This window comes from Narcine bancroftii, chromosome 2 (assembly GCF_036971445.1).
Source record: "Narcine bancroftii isolate sNarBan1 chromosome 2, sNarBan1.hap1, whole genome shotgun sequence".
In the NCBI taxonomy this organism is placed as follows: domain Eukaryota; kingdom Metazoa; phylum Chordata; class Chondrichthyes; order Torpediniformes; family Narcinidae; genus Narcine; species Narcine bancroftii.
In genome coordinates, this window is record NC_091470.1 from 348,340,965 (window position 1) to 348,360,215 (window position 19,251).

Sequence of the window (19,251 nt, forward strand, 5' to 3'; positions counted from 1 at the left end):
AAAGGAAGGGTTCATGAACAGGTTTCAGAGCAGTTCAGGGTTTAGGCAGGAAACCAGGGTTATATACAGGCCCCGAGGGGGAGGGGCTGTGAGGCAGGACCAGTCATAAGTACAGGACACTTCTAATGAATCCCAGTTCACATCCCTTTTTACACAAACATCTGTGACTATCTCTGCTGCCGGCTTAAAGGCGGGACTGCAATGACCCCCACCCCCCCCCACCATTCCATGCCTATATCATTTTTTTTTACAGAGGTGTGGTGCAATAAAGGCACAATATTCCCACACTGTGACTGCGTGAAAGGGGACAATGTTTGTTTCAAGACAATGTCATCATTTTTTTGCTCATCTGGAGACCCAATTTATTTTAGGAAATTAGCATTGATATGAAGCCAATCTAGGTAAGTTAGGCCAAATCCAAAATAAAACTTTCTCTATCCTAACTCCATGCACTTTTTTTTAAACATCAATGTAGAACAACACCCATCGATAACACTAGCCACCAAACTAAGACTATCAACTTAGATCCATAGTGGAACTCCACATCAGGGCTTAGAATGACTAAAATGATTTAAAAGACAACCTTTACAGGTAGAACCTGACTTACGATGCGGTTTCGTTCCGAGACTCACATTGTAAGTCGAAACAATACCAACGTCACTGCTTCTGCCTCCTTGTGAAACACCTGAGTACATGTTGTAACATTAAGCGTCACACAAATACAAACTGACGTGTATTAACCACAAATTTTGCATGGAAATTGTCTTGAGAATAGCATAAAGTATTTTAACGCTAGTTTATGATTGGTATACCCTTTTCTCTTCTCTCGTACAGATTTGCTCTGGATTTAATACCCCAGTTTCTGCCGGGAGCCCGATGTTAACACTCCAGCCGTGAACATGACCATCACGAAACTGAGGTTTGGCCATCCCTGTTCTTCACATTCCCTGTGCCTTGTTCAGAAGAGCTTTAGGGACATTCTTTCAAGAATCATCCACTAAAATAACAAAAATGATTGCATATAGAGAAATTCTGAAAGGGGAAAAAGACATCAGAAATAGTCCAAGCAAATCCACTTTGTCAGAAAGGGGAAAGAAAGGTCAGAAATCATCAATTGTAATTTCATCTATTTTCTATCCAAATTGTTACTGGGATATATTATGAGAAAGGAATAAACTGTTGAATATTATATTCATAGAATATTGCAAGTTAGAATATCGCAAGTCGACGACTATCTGTACTGCCAAAGGGTGATTATTTTCACCCCAAATTAATTTCAACATGTTCCCAGAGGGAAAGAATAATATAGAATTATGACTCCTTTATTTTCTAATTTTAATACCAAGAGAAGCAAAATAAATATCAAATTTATCTGTTTAACTTTTGGGAAAAAAGTGTATCAACTTCCAAACACAGGAACAATATGTCAAGTTTCCACTCAATTCTCTTAGTAAGAGAATAGTATCTACAATAAGGAAAATCTTTGGAACTAGGCATCAGGACTGGTTGGCTTATTTTCCACCTCTCAATCATGTTGCAGAAGGCAATAAATAGCTGTTAGGGTGATTTAAAAAAACTCGCTTTGATGTTTGCTTGGCATGGATTTGTCAACTTTAATCCTAAGTTTCTTGAACAGGAGACTAGAGAAGATAGCATGTATTCACTGGAACTGAGACATATGAGTCAATCTTAATGACATTCTGAAAGGTGGGGGGGCTTAAGGGGGCCTCACCACTTCGGTGTGGTAAGAATTTTGAGGTTAGATAATCTATACTGGGAATCATGGCCTTAAGATAAAGGTCTTAGAGTCAAAACTGGGAGAAATGTCATGACCCGAGGAATTTGTGGATATTCAGGACTGAGACTGATAAATTTTTTAGACAATAAGAAAACAGATCACTTCTTAAGGAAGTGAAAATTATTACAGGACCTGGAAATGCACATCAGCCAACATATCACTATTTATTTAAATAATTAAAAAGCATTTATCTTTACCTCCAGACAGATACATAAATTATTATTAACAATAGGAGAGTCAATGAGGAAACTCCACAACCAACGATGAGGGTGACTGAAGGTAGGATCACCTTGTCCATGTTCTAGAAGAAAGCCAGAGAAAGGACATAGTTAGATATCATGGCCATCAGTGAAACAGTCAGACAATGATTAAGCACGATCATGTTTTAAATCAAAACAAAATTATTTTCCCAAATGCAACTCTCTCATGATTTATTTGGGATAATAATTTCTGTTTAAAATGTAATGGTTGATGTCATAATTTGTCCATCAAGGTGGGTGTTGCAAAGAATCTTTTGTGACACTTACCCAGAATAAAGGGTCATGGAGTGGTGCAGTATCGGAACAGATCATTTAACAGATCACATCCACGCTGATGTTTATCCCATCAGGTTGAATCCCATTTACTTGCATTAGGACTGCATTTTTCTCCAGACTATTTAAGTGTTCAGAATAAATGTTTTTTTAAACATGGCAAGCGTATTGGATTCCACTACCTTGTCTGGCTGCACTTTCCAAATATCAAACATTCTCTGTATAAGACTCCTTCTGCTCACCTTATATCAGCACCTTTTCAATTTCTCCTACTATGAGGGTTAAAAATAGATCTACCCTAATGTAATTCTTTTTTTGGTAAATTTTATTTTTATTGGCATCACTACAAGTACGGTATTTGTCCATATCATAGAGAATAATAAAAAAATAATGCAAAAATACATATTTTCATATTTTCTCCCCATCCCTCCTCAAAACAGTAGGAAAGATAGAAGAAAAGAAAGCCTGCCTGATAATCATCTAGTTTTCATTGATTAATTAAATTTTAGATTTACATAATGATCTTGAACCTTGCATCAACTAAGGTGAGTTGGAGCGGGAGTGGCGGATGCTGTAGATGAAGTCATAGCAATAAAATACATATAAGGTTTCCAAATCTTATCAAATTTTTCTGGTTAATTCCATAAATTATATGCTATTTTCTCTAATGGTATACAATTTAGTAATTCCATTTGCCATTTATTGAACCCCAGCATTATTGTCTAATTTTCACGTTACAGCTATAGATTTCTTTGCTATTGCTACACTTAGAAACTTCTTCTGATAAATATCTAACTTCAAATAAAAAAATATCTCCTAATAAAAATATTTTGAGATCTTTCAAAACTTGCATCCTCATAACTCATCCCAAAAAAATTTTTGTATCTTTCCAAAATTTTCCTACTTTTTCACATTGCCAATCACATTTCCCGATCGTAATTCCTGCCATAAATTTATACATCACTTTCAATTCATTCTCAGCCTCCTTCCCTCCAAGGAAAACAAGTCCATCCTTTACAACCTTGCCTGATATCCAAAGTCCTCTCTGCCTTCTCTACAGGTAACCACAGGTTACTTTAAAGATAATATTTTGCACTCTAGTGGTGTTTTTGGAGAGGGGTGGTTCCTGAAACACAAAGGAAGCATTGAAAGTCATTCGCGATTCTTGCTGGAAGTTATACAACAAACTGAATTCTCGATGAAGGGTTCCGACCTGAAATGTGGAAAATTACTTTTCTCCCATGATGCAGCTCAACCCATTGAGTTCCAGGACGATTTTTGCTGCAGATTCCAGCATCTGCAATCTCTCATGTGAAACCAAACTCTTGTTTTTTTTTCCGCAATTTGAAGGCTTTGCCTCAAGGCAGTGAGTCACAATGACATCGCCTTTCAGTCTTGTTAGTGTCTCTGTGGTGCTCAACTGTCAAATGTATTATCACAACGTCTGTGTGCCTGCTTCTAATATCCATGCAAGTGCATTTTCTATCATCAGCTGAATTAGACTGAGGGACTTCAGCTAACTACTTGTCCTTCTCATCAGGGGGATTCTGGTTAACTCTAGCTGAGATCTTAATCAATTGAGGTAAAGCTATTTAACACCAAACCAAGGATCAATCTTTTCTTTTGCTTCCCTTCAGTGTAGCCTTGATGCTTAATTAGCCACATCCGAAGACTTTTAAGAATCAAAGCAAAGGTGAAACTACTCTGAATGGAGGCAAGTTCCCATCATGCCAAAATTCCACTCGTATTTGGAGTCATTTGGAAATATTGGTGGGATAAATCAATTCTTCATAAGCAGGAAGGGAAAATCTAACAGAAATCTGTATATTCTTGTGAGCATATTCATAGTATCAATGGGCAGTTCAGAAATTGTACATGTAGCTATGTGATAATTACTAAATAATGATTCATCAAAATGGAAGTGACAATCTGATAGTAGATGAAGTGCCTAAAATGCCTGTGGCATCCATTGCCCAAATAAAAAGCCTTCCATCTCTTGGTCCTTACTGTCAATATTCACATCATAAAGTTCTTACAAGTAAATTTAGTGGTACGGTTAGTTTGCTAGTTAATGCCACACTATTACTGTCCCAGCAATCAGGACTGGGGTTCAAATCCCACATGGTCTGTATGCCCTCCCCATAACTGCATGGATTTCCCAGGGGCTCCGATTTCCTCTCACCATTCAAAATGTACTGGGGGTTGTTGGTCAACTGGGTGTAAATGAGCAGCATTTACCTTGCTGTCTGTCTCAATTAATTCAGTGAACCCTATGCCTTTTCCACCACCTTGGTCCCATCAGCACCTCTGCCTTCAATGTGGGTGTTGCTACACCAACTTGATGAGAGTTGTATAATTATAGTAATTCAATGACAAATTTGGCAGAGGAAATTATAATGGACATATAAAAAGGAGGACATAATTATTGACTTTATAATGGATACTGATTACTATTTCTGCGCACCCTGATGTAACTCCCATTCTTGATCCTAGCTTCATTTAGAACCTGCCCTACATCTAATGCTTGTGTCTAAATCACTTAGTGGCATAAAAATAAATTCTTATGCAAAATACCTATCAAACGTTTGATGCTACATGAAAATCATGTCAAGAAAACAATGTAAGTTTGTCTAAAATAAAAAATAAAACACAAGTCTACAGTAAATTAAAAATGCAATGCTGGAGAAGATCAGCCGGTCAAATGAAGATGAAGATCCATAACTAACGTTTCAGGCTTGAGCCCTTCATCAAGTAATCTAAGACCCAAGATTTAAAAGTAGCTGAGTGACATCTGCAGGGTTGTACACATGCACAATATCTTGGGTTTTTTTTTAAAGACATACTGCACGGTAACAGGCCATTTTGGCCCACGATCCAATTTACACCCCATTAACCTACTTTCCAGGGTCATTTTGAATAGTGGGAGGAAACCGGAGCCCCCAGAGATAACCCACACAGACCGAGGAGAACGTGCAAATTCCTTACAGAGAGCATGGGACTCAAACCCTGGTCCAGACCTGATCCACTGTAAAGGCATTGCACTAACCACTATGCCAACCGGGCCACCCACTGGGAGGTGATATTTAGGGGTGCAGGCAGATTCGCAGTAAACCTAACATCATAATGCAAATTGATCACATCCATGGTAGTTACCAATATAGCATTCTTCAAAAGCCATTCTATTTTTTCAAGAGAGCAAACAGGAGGAAGAGGACAAAGGTTAATTGATAACTAAGAATTCAATGCCTGTCATCCCATCCCTGGTCAAGTTTTATTCTGTATCTGAACCAAAGGTAGGAGAGGAAGATGCATTGAATGCTGCAGAGAGCATTTAGCACAGAGAATTTGTTTTTTGGTACATCTAATTTTTGATTTCATGTGGTAGTGTATTTTTTTCCTTAAAACTTCTAAAGATGAATTGGCTTCTTGCTCCATTTGCTTTGCTCCCAAATCAGTTATCATTATTAAAAATGGAGACAAAGGTTCCTGCATATTGAAAAACCATCACAAATTTCAATCCTCAAGTTTCGAATATCTTGCTTTGAGTTGATTGGGTTGGGAAGGCTGCCTGACGGTCCCCAAAGCATACTCTAAGAATATCACTGCCATTTTCCTTAACAGCCCACTCAAAGGAGTAGCTGGATAAATGGTATGTTTTCAGCCAATTTTGTGAAGATCACATTTACCATTCACTACACCTTGAGACTCACAATGAAAGCCCATTTGATTATTAGCATTGTAATTGCAATGGAAGCAACACATCATAAACTTTATTTTGTGATCATTATTCTGCATGGTATATCTATGCACGACTATAATTTTACTTCAATTCAAAAGGTAAGATACAAAGTAATAGTTTCAAAGCTAATAATTTTGAGATTGCATCTAGTTATTCCAAAAGAAAATAAAGCTAGTCCCCTAGCTAAGATTAAATGTACTTGATTCTCATTTAGATAAAGTATAACAAAAGTGAACACGAGTTCTATCTGGTAATTACATAAACTGCTCATGCATTTTATTGATGTCATTTTGTTGGTTATACTTCACATGAAAATCAGCTTTTCATGCAAGGTGCATAATACAGCTCAGAACCAAGCTTAATATAAATATTACAGAGGAGATCCAAAAGTGGGAATAGAGTCACAGCACAGATAAATTCCTCTCTGCCCACAACATCATCGTTGACCGTTTGGATTATTTTCCCCCATCCCATTTGCCCACATTAGGTCAAGAATATAATAAGAATGGAGAAAGAGTATCATATTGGTTGGAAATTAATGTGAAAGAAAGCACAGACGTATGTTGTAAAGATATGAAAGATAATTAAAGGAAGGATGGGGCAACCAGAGATCAATATGAAAATATTTGCATTTTAGAAATGCTGAGATATTGAGGTCCTTGCCAAGGCTCCAATAGGAAAAGGTAGTGATAACATCACATGGGAAAAATGTTGATAAAGGGAGAGTTATTTGAGAAGTTGGCAATCCTCTGAAAAATATTTCGCCCAGATATGATGGATCCCAGTTTCTGGGGAGAAAAACAAGGGTTGCAACTGTGGGTCGTCCCATAAACTCCTCAAAAATCGGTGGAGTACAGACGTTATCTCTCAGCTTAAAATAGGGAAGGGACAATAAAAATATAGTTGCAGGTCAAGCAGCTTCACTGACACAAAAACTAAATTTTAGATACAATTATTTAATTTTATTTAGACATATGGCACAGCAACAGAGATTCTGGCCCATAAGTGTGGACTGCCCAGTTACACCCAATTAACCGACAAGCCCCCCCACCACCACATCTTTGAAGAGCGGGAGAAAACCGGAGCACCTGGAGGAAAGCCACGCAGACACGGGGTTCCTTTCAGGCAGCAGCAAGTTCAAACTCAGCTTACTGGTGCAGTAACTGCATTGTGCTAACCACTACGTGAACCATGCTGCCCTGGGATGATGTTCTTTGGAAAACTTAAAGTAATAAAAAAAAGTCAGCACAAATTTGCCAGAAGGAAAATTACACTTAACTAAGATTGAATTCTCTAAGAAAGTATTGGAGATAGCTAACAAGGGCAGTGCCATTGACATTATACAAATAAAAGGTTTATGACAAGTCCCACAGAATGGATTTGTTACTTAAACTAAAGCCTTGATTGTTGAGGAATAATGAGAAAGATAGGAGAAAACCTTCCAAAAAAAAGACTTCAACAGACAAATGTCATGGGCATTGCAGACAAAACTTTGGTTTGAAGAAGGAGGAGAGGGAATAAATACTAAATAATGCAATTGAATGGGGCACAGACATCTGCGGGTAGCTGTACACAAAGCTTTGAAGCTGACAGGTCTTTGAAAAGTCTGCCAAAAAAAGAAACACAAGTGCAATCTTTGACTTTTATCAACAGAATCGCTAGCTTAGAATATGTGCACACCACGCAAAAAAAAATGTTGGGTGCAGTTCGCTTTAGAACAGCAGATACTTTATGGTCATACTTGGTACACTAAAATTTATCATCCCGGTGGATATGAACCAGCAACTTAGGAGTGGATCCAAACGGCTTGACTGCCATATTAATAGACAATCGAACTATAAACTCAACACAGCATTCATCGGCCCTGTAGGAATCTTTCAACTACCTGGGTATCAAAATTAAAATAAAATATTCAAAAAAAAAGCCGCGAACCTCTGCCTTTATCATGATTTAAGGAAGAGAGAAAAATATCTTCTCATCTCAGTCTTATATTAAAACAGTGTCTTCATTCTTGGTTCTCCCACACGAGGAAGAATTTTGAATCAAATTAATATTGTCTGTGAGACTAATTCTGACTCAACTGTGGACAAATTTTTACTTTGGGTTACGATTAAGGCATATTTAAGGGGGAAAGTTATTAGTTATGCCTCTAGGATTAAAAAAGAATATACAAGGGAGGTGGATGAATTGGAAAAGGAGATCACAATTTTAGAAAAGGACCTTCAACAAAGACCCTCTGTGTAAAAACATAGAAGACTAATGAGTGAGAAGCACAAGTACAGTACCATAAATATGTATAGAATTGTGTAATATACGTTATATTATGTATAGATATGTTTTTGGAGGAGATAGATTGTGAGGTTTTTAGTTTGGTCACAAACACTTCAAAACAGATCTAATTTTAGAATGCAAGATTTATGCATAAGGTGGTGCCTACAAGTCTGCAAAAACAATAGACTCCTGGGCTGGCGATTTTCAAAACGAGGTGCAAATGGAAGAGCCTATTTCAGGAAACTGATAAGATCACTCCTGAATTGATTTTTGGAGTCAGTGAACTGTTTTGGTGGAGTGTGCTCTTTTAGGAAGGTCATGTGGTTTTTCAAACAGAGAGGGTCAAACAAGTTTTCCTCTAAGTGATAGATACAGAGAAAGAGAGACTGCTGGTTTTCTGCAGTTGCCTTTGGAAGCATGTTTGAAACCCCATTTTGAAGAAAGGGTATGAGTTCTGAGTTCAGCTTGTTCAAAGCCCTTGTGGTCTATAGAAGAGGAGATGGTTGGCTGTATAATGTTTCACTTGAAATAAGGGAAACCTAAAGGAACTTTGTGATGACCTGAAAGAAAGAGGTTATCATCTGGAAAACCCTGATGGGGTAAGTTTCTTCAGCAAGACACTGAAGTGGCTGATCGGAAGCAATCAGTTTGTGTGTGTGTCCAATGAGCAATAAATCTCTCTGTAACCATTCACCTTTCAAACACCAAAGCCTGGTGAAGGTTCATAAATGTTAAATTCTGTGCACAGTATAAAGATCAAAGAACTTTTCTGAACTTACACACCATTACTTACATGTGTGTTTAGAATTAGGAGGGGGTTAAGTTAAGTTAATTATAATGTTAAGGTTTGATCCAGTATTTATGGTTAAAAAAAATTAAAAGTAACTTTTGTTTAAGTAACCATTGGTGAATTTCTATTGCTGCTGGATTTTGGGGTCCTCTGGGCCCATAACAATGGAAAAAATGATAACAAAATCTAAGCAAAGATACTATGAACTAGGGTAAAGGGCCTACAAGGTCCTCTCCTGGCAGATGAAATCAGAGCAAGCCTAGGGAATGATAAACGCAATTAAGTCAAACGCGGCAGCATCTCCTTTAAGCCAAAGGTCATAAATGTAGCTTTTAAACAATTTTATATGAACTTGTATGAATCTCAATCAGTAGGGGATTTGAATAAAATAGAAAGTTTCCAGTCACAATTGGACCTTCCAAATTTGAATTTATAAGAACAGGGGGGCTTTAAACACTTCCTTTAATCAAGGTGAGATAGGGAAGCATTGTTATCCCTGCAAGTTAAGGGAGAAGACGGATTCCCACCCAAATTTTATAAAGAATTTAAAGATTTAGTGATACCTCTATTTACGGAGGTACTAGAACTAGATTAAGCAGTGGCAAACCCATACTCTTCTGGTCTCCCTCTCAGTAGCAATTATTACAATAATTCCCAAAAAATATAGGGACCCATTAAAACCATCATCTTATAGGCCTATATCATTATTGAATATGATCTATAAGATCATTGCTAAAGCTCTGGAAAATTGATTGGCAGTATGTATGACAAAATTAATAAATGTAGATCAGAAGGGGTTTGTACAGAATAGGCAGTCTCTGGACAATGTTAGTAAACTGCTCAGGATTGTTCATTTGGCACAAACAAGGGATGAATTGACTGTCGCTCAGGCCCTAGATGTGGAGAAAGCTTTCGACAGACTAGAATGGGATGATTATTTTAAAATTTTGGGAAAATTTGGACTAGGAGAGCTATTTATTAATTGGGTTAAAGCTCTATATTAATAGCCTAAAGCAGAAGTAATCACAAATGGTCAAATCTAATCGATGTTCCCATTGTCCAGATCTAAAAGACAAAATTGTCCATTATCTCCAGCCCTTTTTGTTCTGATTATTTAACCGTTAGTGGAATCTATCTGCCAAGATCCAGACATAAAAGGCTTCAGGGTTAACTAGATCTGTTTTATCTGACAGATCCAGTGAGATCATTACAAAAACTGCAGTCTAAATTGGAATTTTTTGGAACTTTCTCGGCCTATAAAGTTAATTGGAATAAAAGCAGAGTTATGCTACTTATGGGTGGGATGGTAAAAGAAACTCTTAATTAAAGTGGCTGCTTAATGGGATAAAATGTTTTGGTATTAGGATAGATAATAACTTACAGACTTATATAAATTGAATTATCTTCCCTTGCTTCAGAAAATTTAGAATTATTTAAATAAATGGATAAATCTTCTAATTGCTTTGATTGGAAGGGTCAATTGTATAAAAATGAATACATTACCTAAATTACAATATCTTTTTCAAAACCTACCTGTTTTAGTACCACAACAATTCTTTAAGAATTTAAATAAATATATTAGGAAGTTTCTGTGAAAAGGTAAGTTTCCCAGAGTCTCTATCAATAAATTAGCCTGGAATAATGAACTAGGAGGAATAAAACTCCCAGACTTTAAAAAAAATATTATTGGGCAACCCAAATGAAATATGTCGCCTCCCTCTTTGATGGAGAAGACAAGTATTCTAGGGTAAAACTGAAACTACATAAGGTTAGTGAGAAGATAGGAGAAAATTTTATACATAAATGTAATTCTAAATTACTATTTGGTCCTAAGGAAGCCCCCTTACTAAAACATATTATTACAATTTGGAATCAACTCAATGGTCAAATTTGTGTTGGGGCGGCCTCTCACCCAAAACACCCTGAGCTCAAAATAAATTAATTCTGTTAACAATTAATAATAATATTCTATAAAATTGTTCCCACAGTTGGATCAAATATATAAGATTGTTTTGAGCAGAGACAACTTATGACATTTGAAGAAATCAGGAATAAATTTGGAGTTTTAAATACATATTTTTTCTGCTATATTCAGTTAAGATCTTATTTAAGGGATAAATTAGCTCCAGCACTAGCCTTACTGCAATGTACTGAAATAGAGACTCTGGTTCAAAAGGAGATCACAAAGAAATTTATCTCAAAAATATATTTCTTCCTTCAGGTGGAAGCCCCTAAACAAGGGCTAGATAAGTCAAGAGAGAGATGGGAATCAGATTTAGGTATAGAAATTCATCCATTTTACTGGTCTGACCTATGTTGGGACAGTATGAGCAATGTAATTAATGTAAGGTATAGGCTGGTATATAGTATTTTGTGGAGTACCTTACTCCACAAAAATTGAATAAATTGAAATCTGAATTATCCAATTTATGTTTCGATGCAGTCAAAATATAGGACCTTTTTGCATTCAACCTGGTTTTGCCTCAAGGTGAAATCCTTGTGAGAAGATTTGGGGAATCTCCTGGAACAAATTACTGGAATTCGATACCCTCAAGTTCCAGATTTTTTTTAATTGGGGAAATTAGCAGATAGAAGACCCAAAATGAGGTTGTTGAAATATCATCTGAAATTTGTTAAACTCGTTTAGAGGCGGCCAGAAAATGCATAGCCATTATTTGAAAATCAGAGTCTGACCTGCTGGAAGTCTGAAATGCACAGTTGTGTCCCCTGGAGAAGATTATTTACAACCTCAGAAATTGTTACAACATGCTTTTAAGAATATGGAACGCGTATTTAAGATACCTGGGGGTTCAACTTTGATGATTCCCCCCCTCTCTCTGGTCTCTAACACCACTATCTCCAGTATTCCTAGTGATGTCTATGTCAACTCCTTTATCCCTTAAGGGAGGATGTAAGCTCTGGATGAATCACCATACTAATCACAGGGCATGTTTGTCTCTATGTAATTAATACTTTAGGAAAAAACGTTAATTTTGTCACATTATATGGGAGAATTACCTCTTTCTTTTTTCCTTTTCCTGGGGGGGGGGGTCTTTCACTTTTTCTTTTTTTCTATTTCCTTCTTTTTCTTTTAAGGATCGGCACGAGGTGTAATTTTGTATTTATAAACAATGGTGCAGAATTTTATAATTGTGATAATGTGTTGATTCTTCCTTCTTTGTATATCAACATGTTGTTCGATTTTGGTATTTTATTGTATATATCTGAAATGTTTCTTTGATTTTGTTTGTAACTTCATGGTGATTGAAAATGAAATAAAGGGTAAATACCATATTGACCATCAGGGTCGCATCCATTTCAATCAATGTGCATTCTCTGACTTTTGGTTTTAACTCCCAGCAAAACTTGGAAAGATAAGTGAATCAACCCCACCACACATGACTTTGCCGCTGTCTACATCAGTGGTTCTCAACCATTTTTTTCCCTCACTCACATACCACTTTAAGTATTCCCTATACAGTAGGTGCTCCGTGATTAGTAAGGGATTGCTTAAAGTGGTATGCAGGTGGAAAGAAAAAGGTTGAGAACCACTGGTCTACATCTTTCTCGGTATAGTACTTTAATGCCTTAATTTATGATACAATCAGTGTTGGGTCACAGATAGGTTATGATCAACTGATTGCACCTCTGTTCACCTAACTGACTGACAAAGCTTGCTCCACAAAAATCTGCACTGCTTAAACTTGGCTCAACTTCCTTTTCCACACTGGAGCCTAAAAAGCTTTAACCTGATGAAAGAGGTTTGAAGGGAAGAAATGTAAAAATTAAGTGACAAAGACCCTTCATGTTTCAGTTGTTAACAATATTTTTGTCAAATTCCTTTTTGGCAGCTAATCGTCTGGCACGAGTTTAATGCCATCATGATGATTAAAAGAAACTTAAGTATTGCTTTTATATTTAAGATGGAGGGTACGTGGAGGGAAATGGAGGGCAATGAGATGAGACAGAATAGTTTAGCACAGACAAGATGGGCCAAAGGGCCTGTTTCTGTTCTGCAGCGTGCTCAAGACTATGTGGGTGGGAAAACCTGGCGATAACGATTACATATGATGGACAGATGTGTGCATCCACTGGTACCACTCCTTACTGAAAATTCCCAAAGAGTACTCACATGGCAATGGGTCTCCAACATTTCAAAGATGGGAGCAAGTATTTTGAGATGCTCATAACTGCACTGTCTTTATTTCAAGCTAATTGTCAGTTCAAAAGAAAGTTGAATAACTGACATCAATTTTACCTAATATTACTTGAATATCCCAACAATGGTCCATTGGACATGCGAGAAAGACAACATTCAGGGGGATGTGGTTGGGCCGGGATAAGTGGATGCTATCTTCATGCTTTTGCTCTTGAAATTATATGTCGCCCCCAACATTTTTCTATTTCAATTTCTTTATTTTTCAATATTTTTATTGGATTTTAAAGAAATAGTGCATAAATAGAAGCCATTATTCAAAGATAATATATAAAAGGAATATACAAAAAAAGTTAAACAATTAAAAATATTATATTTTAATATAACAGTCAAATAGAAAAAAATGTAATAATTAGAACATATGGCTAATTGAAAAAGACTTTAAAAAGTAACTATTATACTAAACTTCAAAAAGGAAGGGGGTACAATTTGTAGTAATCTGATAAGTACATATAATTTCATTACCATTAAAAGAAACCATAAACTCACAAAGCAAGAACCAAGTGATCTTATAAATTGCAAAGATAATTGATAAAAGGACCCCATAAACTGAGAAAATTTAAAAGCCTTACAATAGAACATCTGATTTCCCTCCCCCCACCCCACCTCAAAGTTAGGCATGGCATCATATCGTAAAAAGCCATTGAGTATAATAAAGTGGGATAGCATCTTTCCATCTCATCAGTATTGAACGCCAAGCAATAAGGGAAGCAAAAGAGACCACAAGGGATTGAAACATAGTTAAATTCAAATCAGTTGTCTTAGTTGATCCAAAAACGGATTAAGTATCAAATACACATTGAGAACTAAAAGATAAGGTATGAGAGATATCTTCCCAATAAAATGAGAGGAACAAGACCAAAAAGTATGCCACAAAGAACCTTCTTCAGTCTTACAGCTGTCACATTTTGAGGAAATGTAAAAGTAAAATGTAAACTATTTCAATGTAATTTGACTTCTTTACACCTCCCTAAAATCCTGTGCTCCTCAATCCCCCCCAAGTCAAAGTGCCATATTTCTTTCTTTTCAACACAGAACATTGCAGCACAGCACAGGCCATTCAGCGCACAATGTTGGCCAGCCTATGTAAACCTACTCCATAACAATCTAATTTTTCACTACCTCACACCCATGACTGACAATTTTTCTTAACTCTATAGGCCTAAGAGTTTAACATTGAATCTTGTAAACATCATCAAATATATCAGTTCAAACTGCAAACAAAACCTCATAACCCCCACAATACTAAACTGGAACTTTGGGACAGATAAGCAGAAGAGACGATCCACGGGATGGTGAACCACAGCAATGGACCAGCGAGGGGCTCTGAGGCTGAAGAACATGCAGGCGGCGGGCTGTTGGTGACTTAAGGCTATCAACCCACATGGACTGCGGGCACCTGTGGTCAAGGTACTCTCACCAAGCTGTGGACTGCTGGAGACAGGCTGAGGAGGGAACAAGGTATCGGAACCAGGCTGCGAGAGGGTGTCGAGATTACCGAGTTCTTCCTGATTGTGTCAGAGGTTTGGATCTGGAGCTTCATTGCCGATGGCTTGGTCTGAAGGTTGTGTGGCTGCGGAGACGTGGAAGGTGAATCCACGGACACTCGGTGACTCTGTGGGATTCTCTTTTGCTTCTCTTTCTCTGACTGCAATACTGTGTAATATTACAATTTCTGTTTTATAACAATTCAATAAAAGAATCTTGAAACCCTCATCTATATTCCTTGTTCACGATCTCCACTCTTTACAAACTAGCTCATTTGTCTCATGATGAACTCTTGTCTCCTATTCAATTTAAATCTTCATGGGTGTTTAACTCTTGTTTGGTAACAATAAAAGATGTCAACAATAATCACTTACCAGAACAGTCTCAAGTCTATTTACTTAAATTACAACCTTTACACAGGTTAGGTCAGGATTCAATATAATCAAATATATGATCTCGATGCAAGATCCTAAAAATTAATTTTGTAACAATGGTAGCAAAAACACACACTGTTTGAGCTCAATCTTCCATGCTCGTGACGCTAACAGATTATCATATCAATGTGCTGTGTTTTCTCCAGACATTTCAAGGATATCGCAAGCTATCCGAAAATAGATACTCTCTCATTTATCTTATTTTAAAGAGATACATCTCAATTTTATCTGAGTTTTTATTCCTATTCATTATTGTTCAGTCAATGAAAATGCCCCCCCCCAAATTTTTCTTTATACCGCAGCAAATACCTAATGTGCCACAGCACAAGTTACTCCAATGTAAAGATAATGTCACTCTTAGTCAACTTAATGATCTGTGGAGTCCGTGATGCCACTTCAATCTCATCACCGCAGACTTCTTTACCAAGGTGACTAAAATATCTCCTTTTGTGCTCCCCAAGCTCTAGAATACCAATCTTCGGATGTTAGCGTAAAGCATTATCAGAGTGCCTCTCACGAAATGCAGAGTGAAGCTGCTTTAATACTTTATTAACAATTAGCCTTGCTTCATCAGTGGGAAAATAGCCCTCCTCTAGTATTATCATCCCGATTTCCTGCAGCATCCATCTTGTGGTCTCACTGTGTATCCGACTACCAATTATTCTGAAAAGACAGAAGCCGTTCCTGCAAAACCAGGAAGCAGAAGTCTTCACATCAGTGCAAGGCTTGCTTTGATACCAGGCCAAGACAGTTGACAAAAATGACTTGATTAGCAGCACCAGCTGGTATTGTACAAACACAGAACAGAACATGACAGAATGATACATTTAGCCCATCATCCCTGTGCCAGTTCTTTGAAACACCGATTAAATTAGTCCCAATTGACTGCACTTTCCCGACTGTCTAGAAATTGTACCCTCTTTAAGTGATCACACAATTGACTTTTGAATGTCATTATTAAGTCTTTTTTTTGGATAGGACATTCCAGATTATTATACGTTCTGTTAAAAACAAATGTCTTTATCTTGCCTCTGGTTCTTTTGTCAGTTTCATCTCCTTTCTGACTCCTGCAATGAAAACCCTTCATAAATCTGAACATCATTATTCATTCTCCATTTCACTTTTCTCGTAACTGTAATCCAGTTTCGCCCCCCCCCCCCCGCAATTCCTATAATTGTTCCACATGCCACTGCCATTCCAACACATCTCTCTTGTACCATCTCCAGAGAGTGATGTCCAGCCAATGGGCTGGTCAAGCTTCAGTTAAATCACCATTATCATTTATACCTTAACAAACCACAGTCCTTGTGCATTTTAATTAAACCTTCTCAAGTTTTAACTCTTTGCAGTGAGACATGCAATGGATTCCCTAATTCTACACTATTTAGATTCCTCTACATCTACCAAAATTTCCTCCAACCAAAAAACATATTTCCACATGTTCAAAAGACAATTTCCATTTGTATCTGCCCTTTACAACTCCCCAAGATTTGGGAACTGTGGCAAAGAGTTAATTCCATACAAAATAAATACTATGTTTGCCTTATTTTAATTTGTAAATTAGTCCAGTAAAATGTTAGAGGCAAAATACAGGTGCCCAGTCAAAGCTCTTAAGAATCTTTATCTGCATTTTAATGATTCTTCATCCATATTCTTCTTGATAGATCATATAAAGTTATGATCCCTAAACTGCCACCTCTCCAAATATCCACTGACCTTACACCATTACCATTTTTATTTTGCTTAAATTTTCCCAAAATCTTACCTTGCACACTTGGGACAATTGACAGCAGCTAATTAGCCTACCAACCTTGGGAGGAACTGTGGGTTCCTGTTGACACGGTGGGGGGGGGGGGGGGGGGGAATCACTCAGATTTCATGCAGACAGCACTGGAAGTCAGAATTGAATTCACTCAGGAGGCTGGAGATGGAAGGTGGCAGCTCGCCAAGCTGCCTCAGACTAATGTTCTTTAAACCTGGCCTCATTTTTTTTAAAGTACTGTTCTTGTTCAAATGTAAAAATGTTGGAATTTCAACTGAGCTACCTCACTTTTCAAGGCAAAGTGATGCCATCACATGCAATTCCTTGAACAAAAAAGTTGTATCAATTTAAGTATAATTGCAGGACAACCACAGCATAGGGTCATGGAGCTATACAGCATAGAAGTGGGCTTCTCAGCCCAACTCACTCATGCTGATCACATTGCCGATCTGCACTCATCACATTTGACTGGGCTTTCCCTGTCCATGTACCTGCCCAAATGTCTTTTAAGTGTCATGTTGGAGGAACGCAAGGCGTTTGCCTGCCACAGTGCACCAGCACTAATCTCCAATGTTTGCTGTTCTCCAGGCTCAGAACGTTGCAAAAAAAAGGCAAATTTTCTCCACCCTTGGGCTGATAAATTTCTGAATGTTGTGTCGAAGCAAAAGAAGTAACCAACCATCTCATGTGCGTTTAAAATACACTCAAGAGTAAGTTTCCAGATAACATTAAGCTTGTGAGCTGTGAGGAAGATTCCAAGAGATTGCAGGGTGACTAAGACAGGATGGGAGAATGGTCAAATGTATGGCAGATGCAGTCTAATTTGACAAATGTGAGGTTATCTACTTTGATGGCAATGCTAGGAAGGTGGATTATCTGAATGGTGAGAAATTAAGAAGAGATGGAGCGTGATAGTGAGACACGCAAGTCTACAGATACGGTGGTCTTCATAAAAACACAGAAATGCTGGATGAACTTAGCAGGTCTTGCAGTATCCATAGGAGGTAAAGACAGCAATTCAGGCCTGTGCTCTTCTGCAATGTGACCTGGGTGCCATGGTTCATCAGTCCTCAAAATTGGGATGCTAAAAGCAAACTGATTGGCTGTTATTGCAAGAGGTTTTGAAAACAGATGTAGTGATGAATTACTGGAGTTGCATTTGGCCTTGGTGAGGCCACACCTTGACTATTGTGCGCAATATTGGTCAACTAATCAGTTGAAGGACATTTTGCTTTTGAGGGGCTTCACTGGATTGATTCCAGGATGGCAGAACTGATGCATGGGTTATTCTCATAAGAATTTAGACAAATTAATTTCTGACAGGTTGGATGCAGGAAAATGTTTCCAATGTAGGGCTATTAGGACTTGGGTTTTAGATTTAGGTCTGAGATGAGGAGAAATGTTTTCATTTAGAGAGTTGTGACCTTGTAGAACTCCATACCAAAGAATGTTATTGAGGCCAGTTCATTAGATATGTTCTAAAGGAAGTTGAGTGTGGCTCTCATGGTTAAAGGAATCAAAGGTTATGGAGTGCAAGCAGTTCATAGGATATTAAAAATGTATGATCAGCCATACATAATGGCCATCTCCTGCACCTACATTCTAGGTTTCTTAAGAGGCTCAATGTTACTCCTTTCAATTGCTTATCAGGCTACATTTTGAGTACATCATCTCAATGAAGTACCATGGAAGAAGAGCTGTATGGTTGGAGATGCTCTCTTCCGGATAAAGCAGAGGTAGCCCCTGCCATGTCGGATACTGAATGAATGCAAACATGAAGTCCAAAAAAAAAACCCCACATTACTGGAGGAACTCAGTGAGTCAGGTTACATCTCCAGAGCAAAAATGGAAAGTTGAACTTTTTGGGTCAAGATTGAATGTGAAAAGGAAAAATAATCAGCAATAAACGACTGGGTGGAGCAGCAGGTGATTAGTGAATGGAGGAGATGTGAAGGATGATGGACAGAAGGAGCCAGCATCTGCACTCTCTACATCAGCCCAGTATCTAATGTACAAAGAAAAACGATGAACACCTGAACAAAACTAATTGTTCATGGACTGTCCTCTGAGCAGTTTGGTTCCTCTGCTCCATCCTTTGCAACAATGAGCACTATGAGAGAAGAACATTTTGCAAAGCAAAATTCAGTGGAGGGTGTCAAAGTGAAATCATAACTAGAAAACGGTGCAAATAGAAATGCCGTAAACCAATGATCCAGAGAG

General features: G+C 37.6%; 1 protein-coding gene across 7 annotated transcripts in view; it reads right to left on the minus strand.

The window, feature by feature from the left end:
* adgrb1a (adhesion G protein-coupled receptor B1a) overlaps positions 1 to 19,251 on the minus strand; it is a 651,114-nt gene that overhangs the window by 142,959 nt on the left and 488,904 nt on the right. For all 7 annotated transcript variants that reach the window (XM_069922257.1, XM_069922254.1, XM_069922256.1 and 4 more), the window contains exon 18: positions 1,996 to 2,099. In XM_069922257.1, coding sequence (XP_069778358.1) covers positions 1,996 to 2,099 — 104 coding nt within the window. The remainder of the gene's footprint in view (positions 1 to 1,995; positions 2,100 to 19,251) is intronic.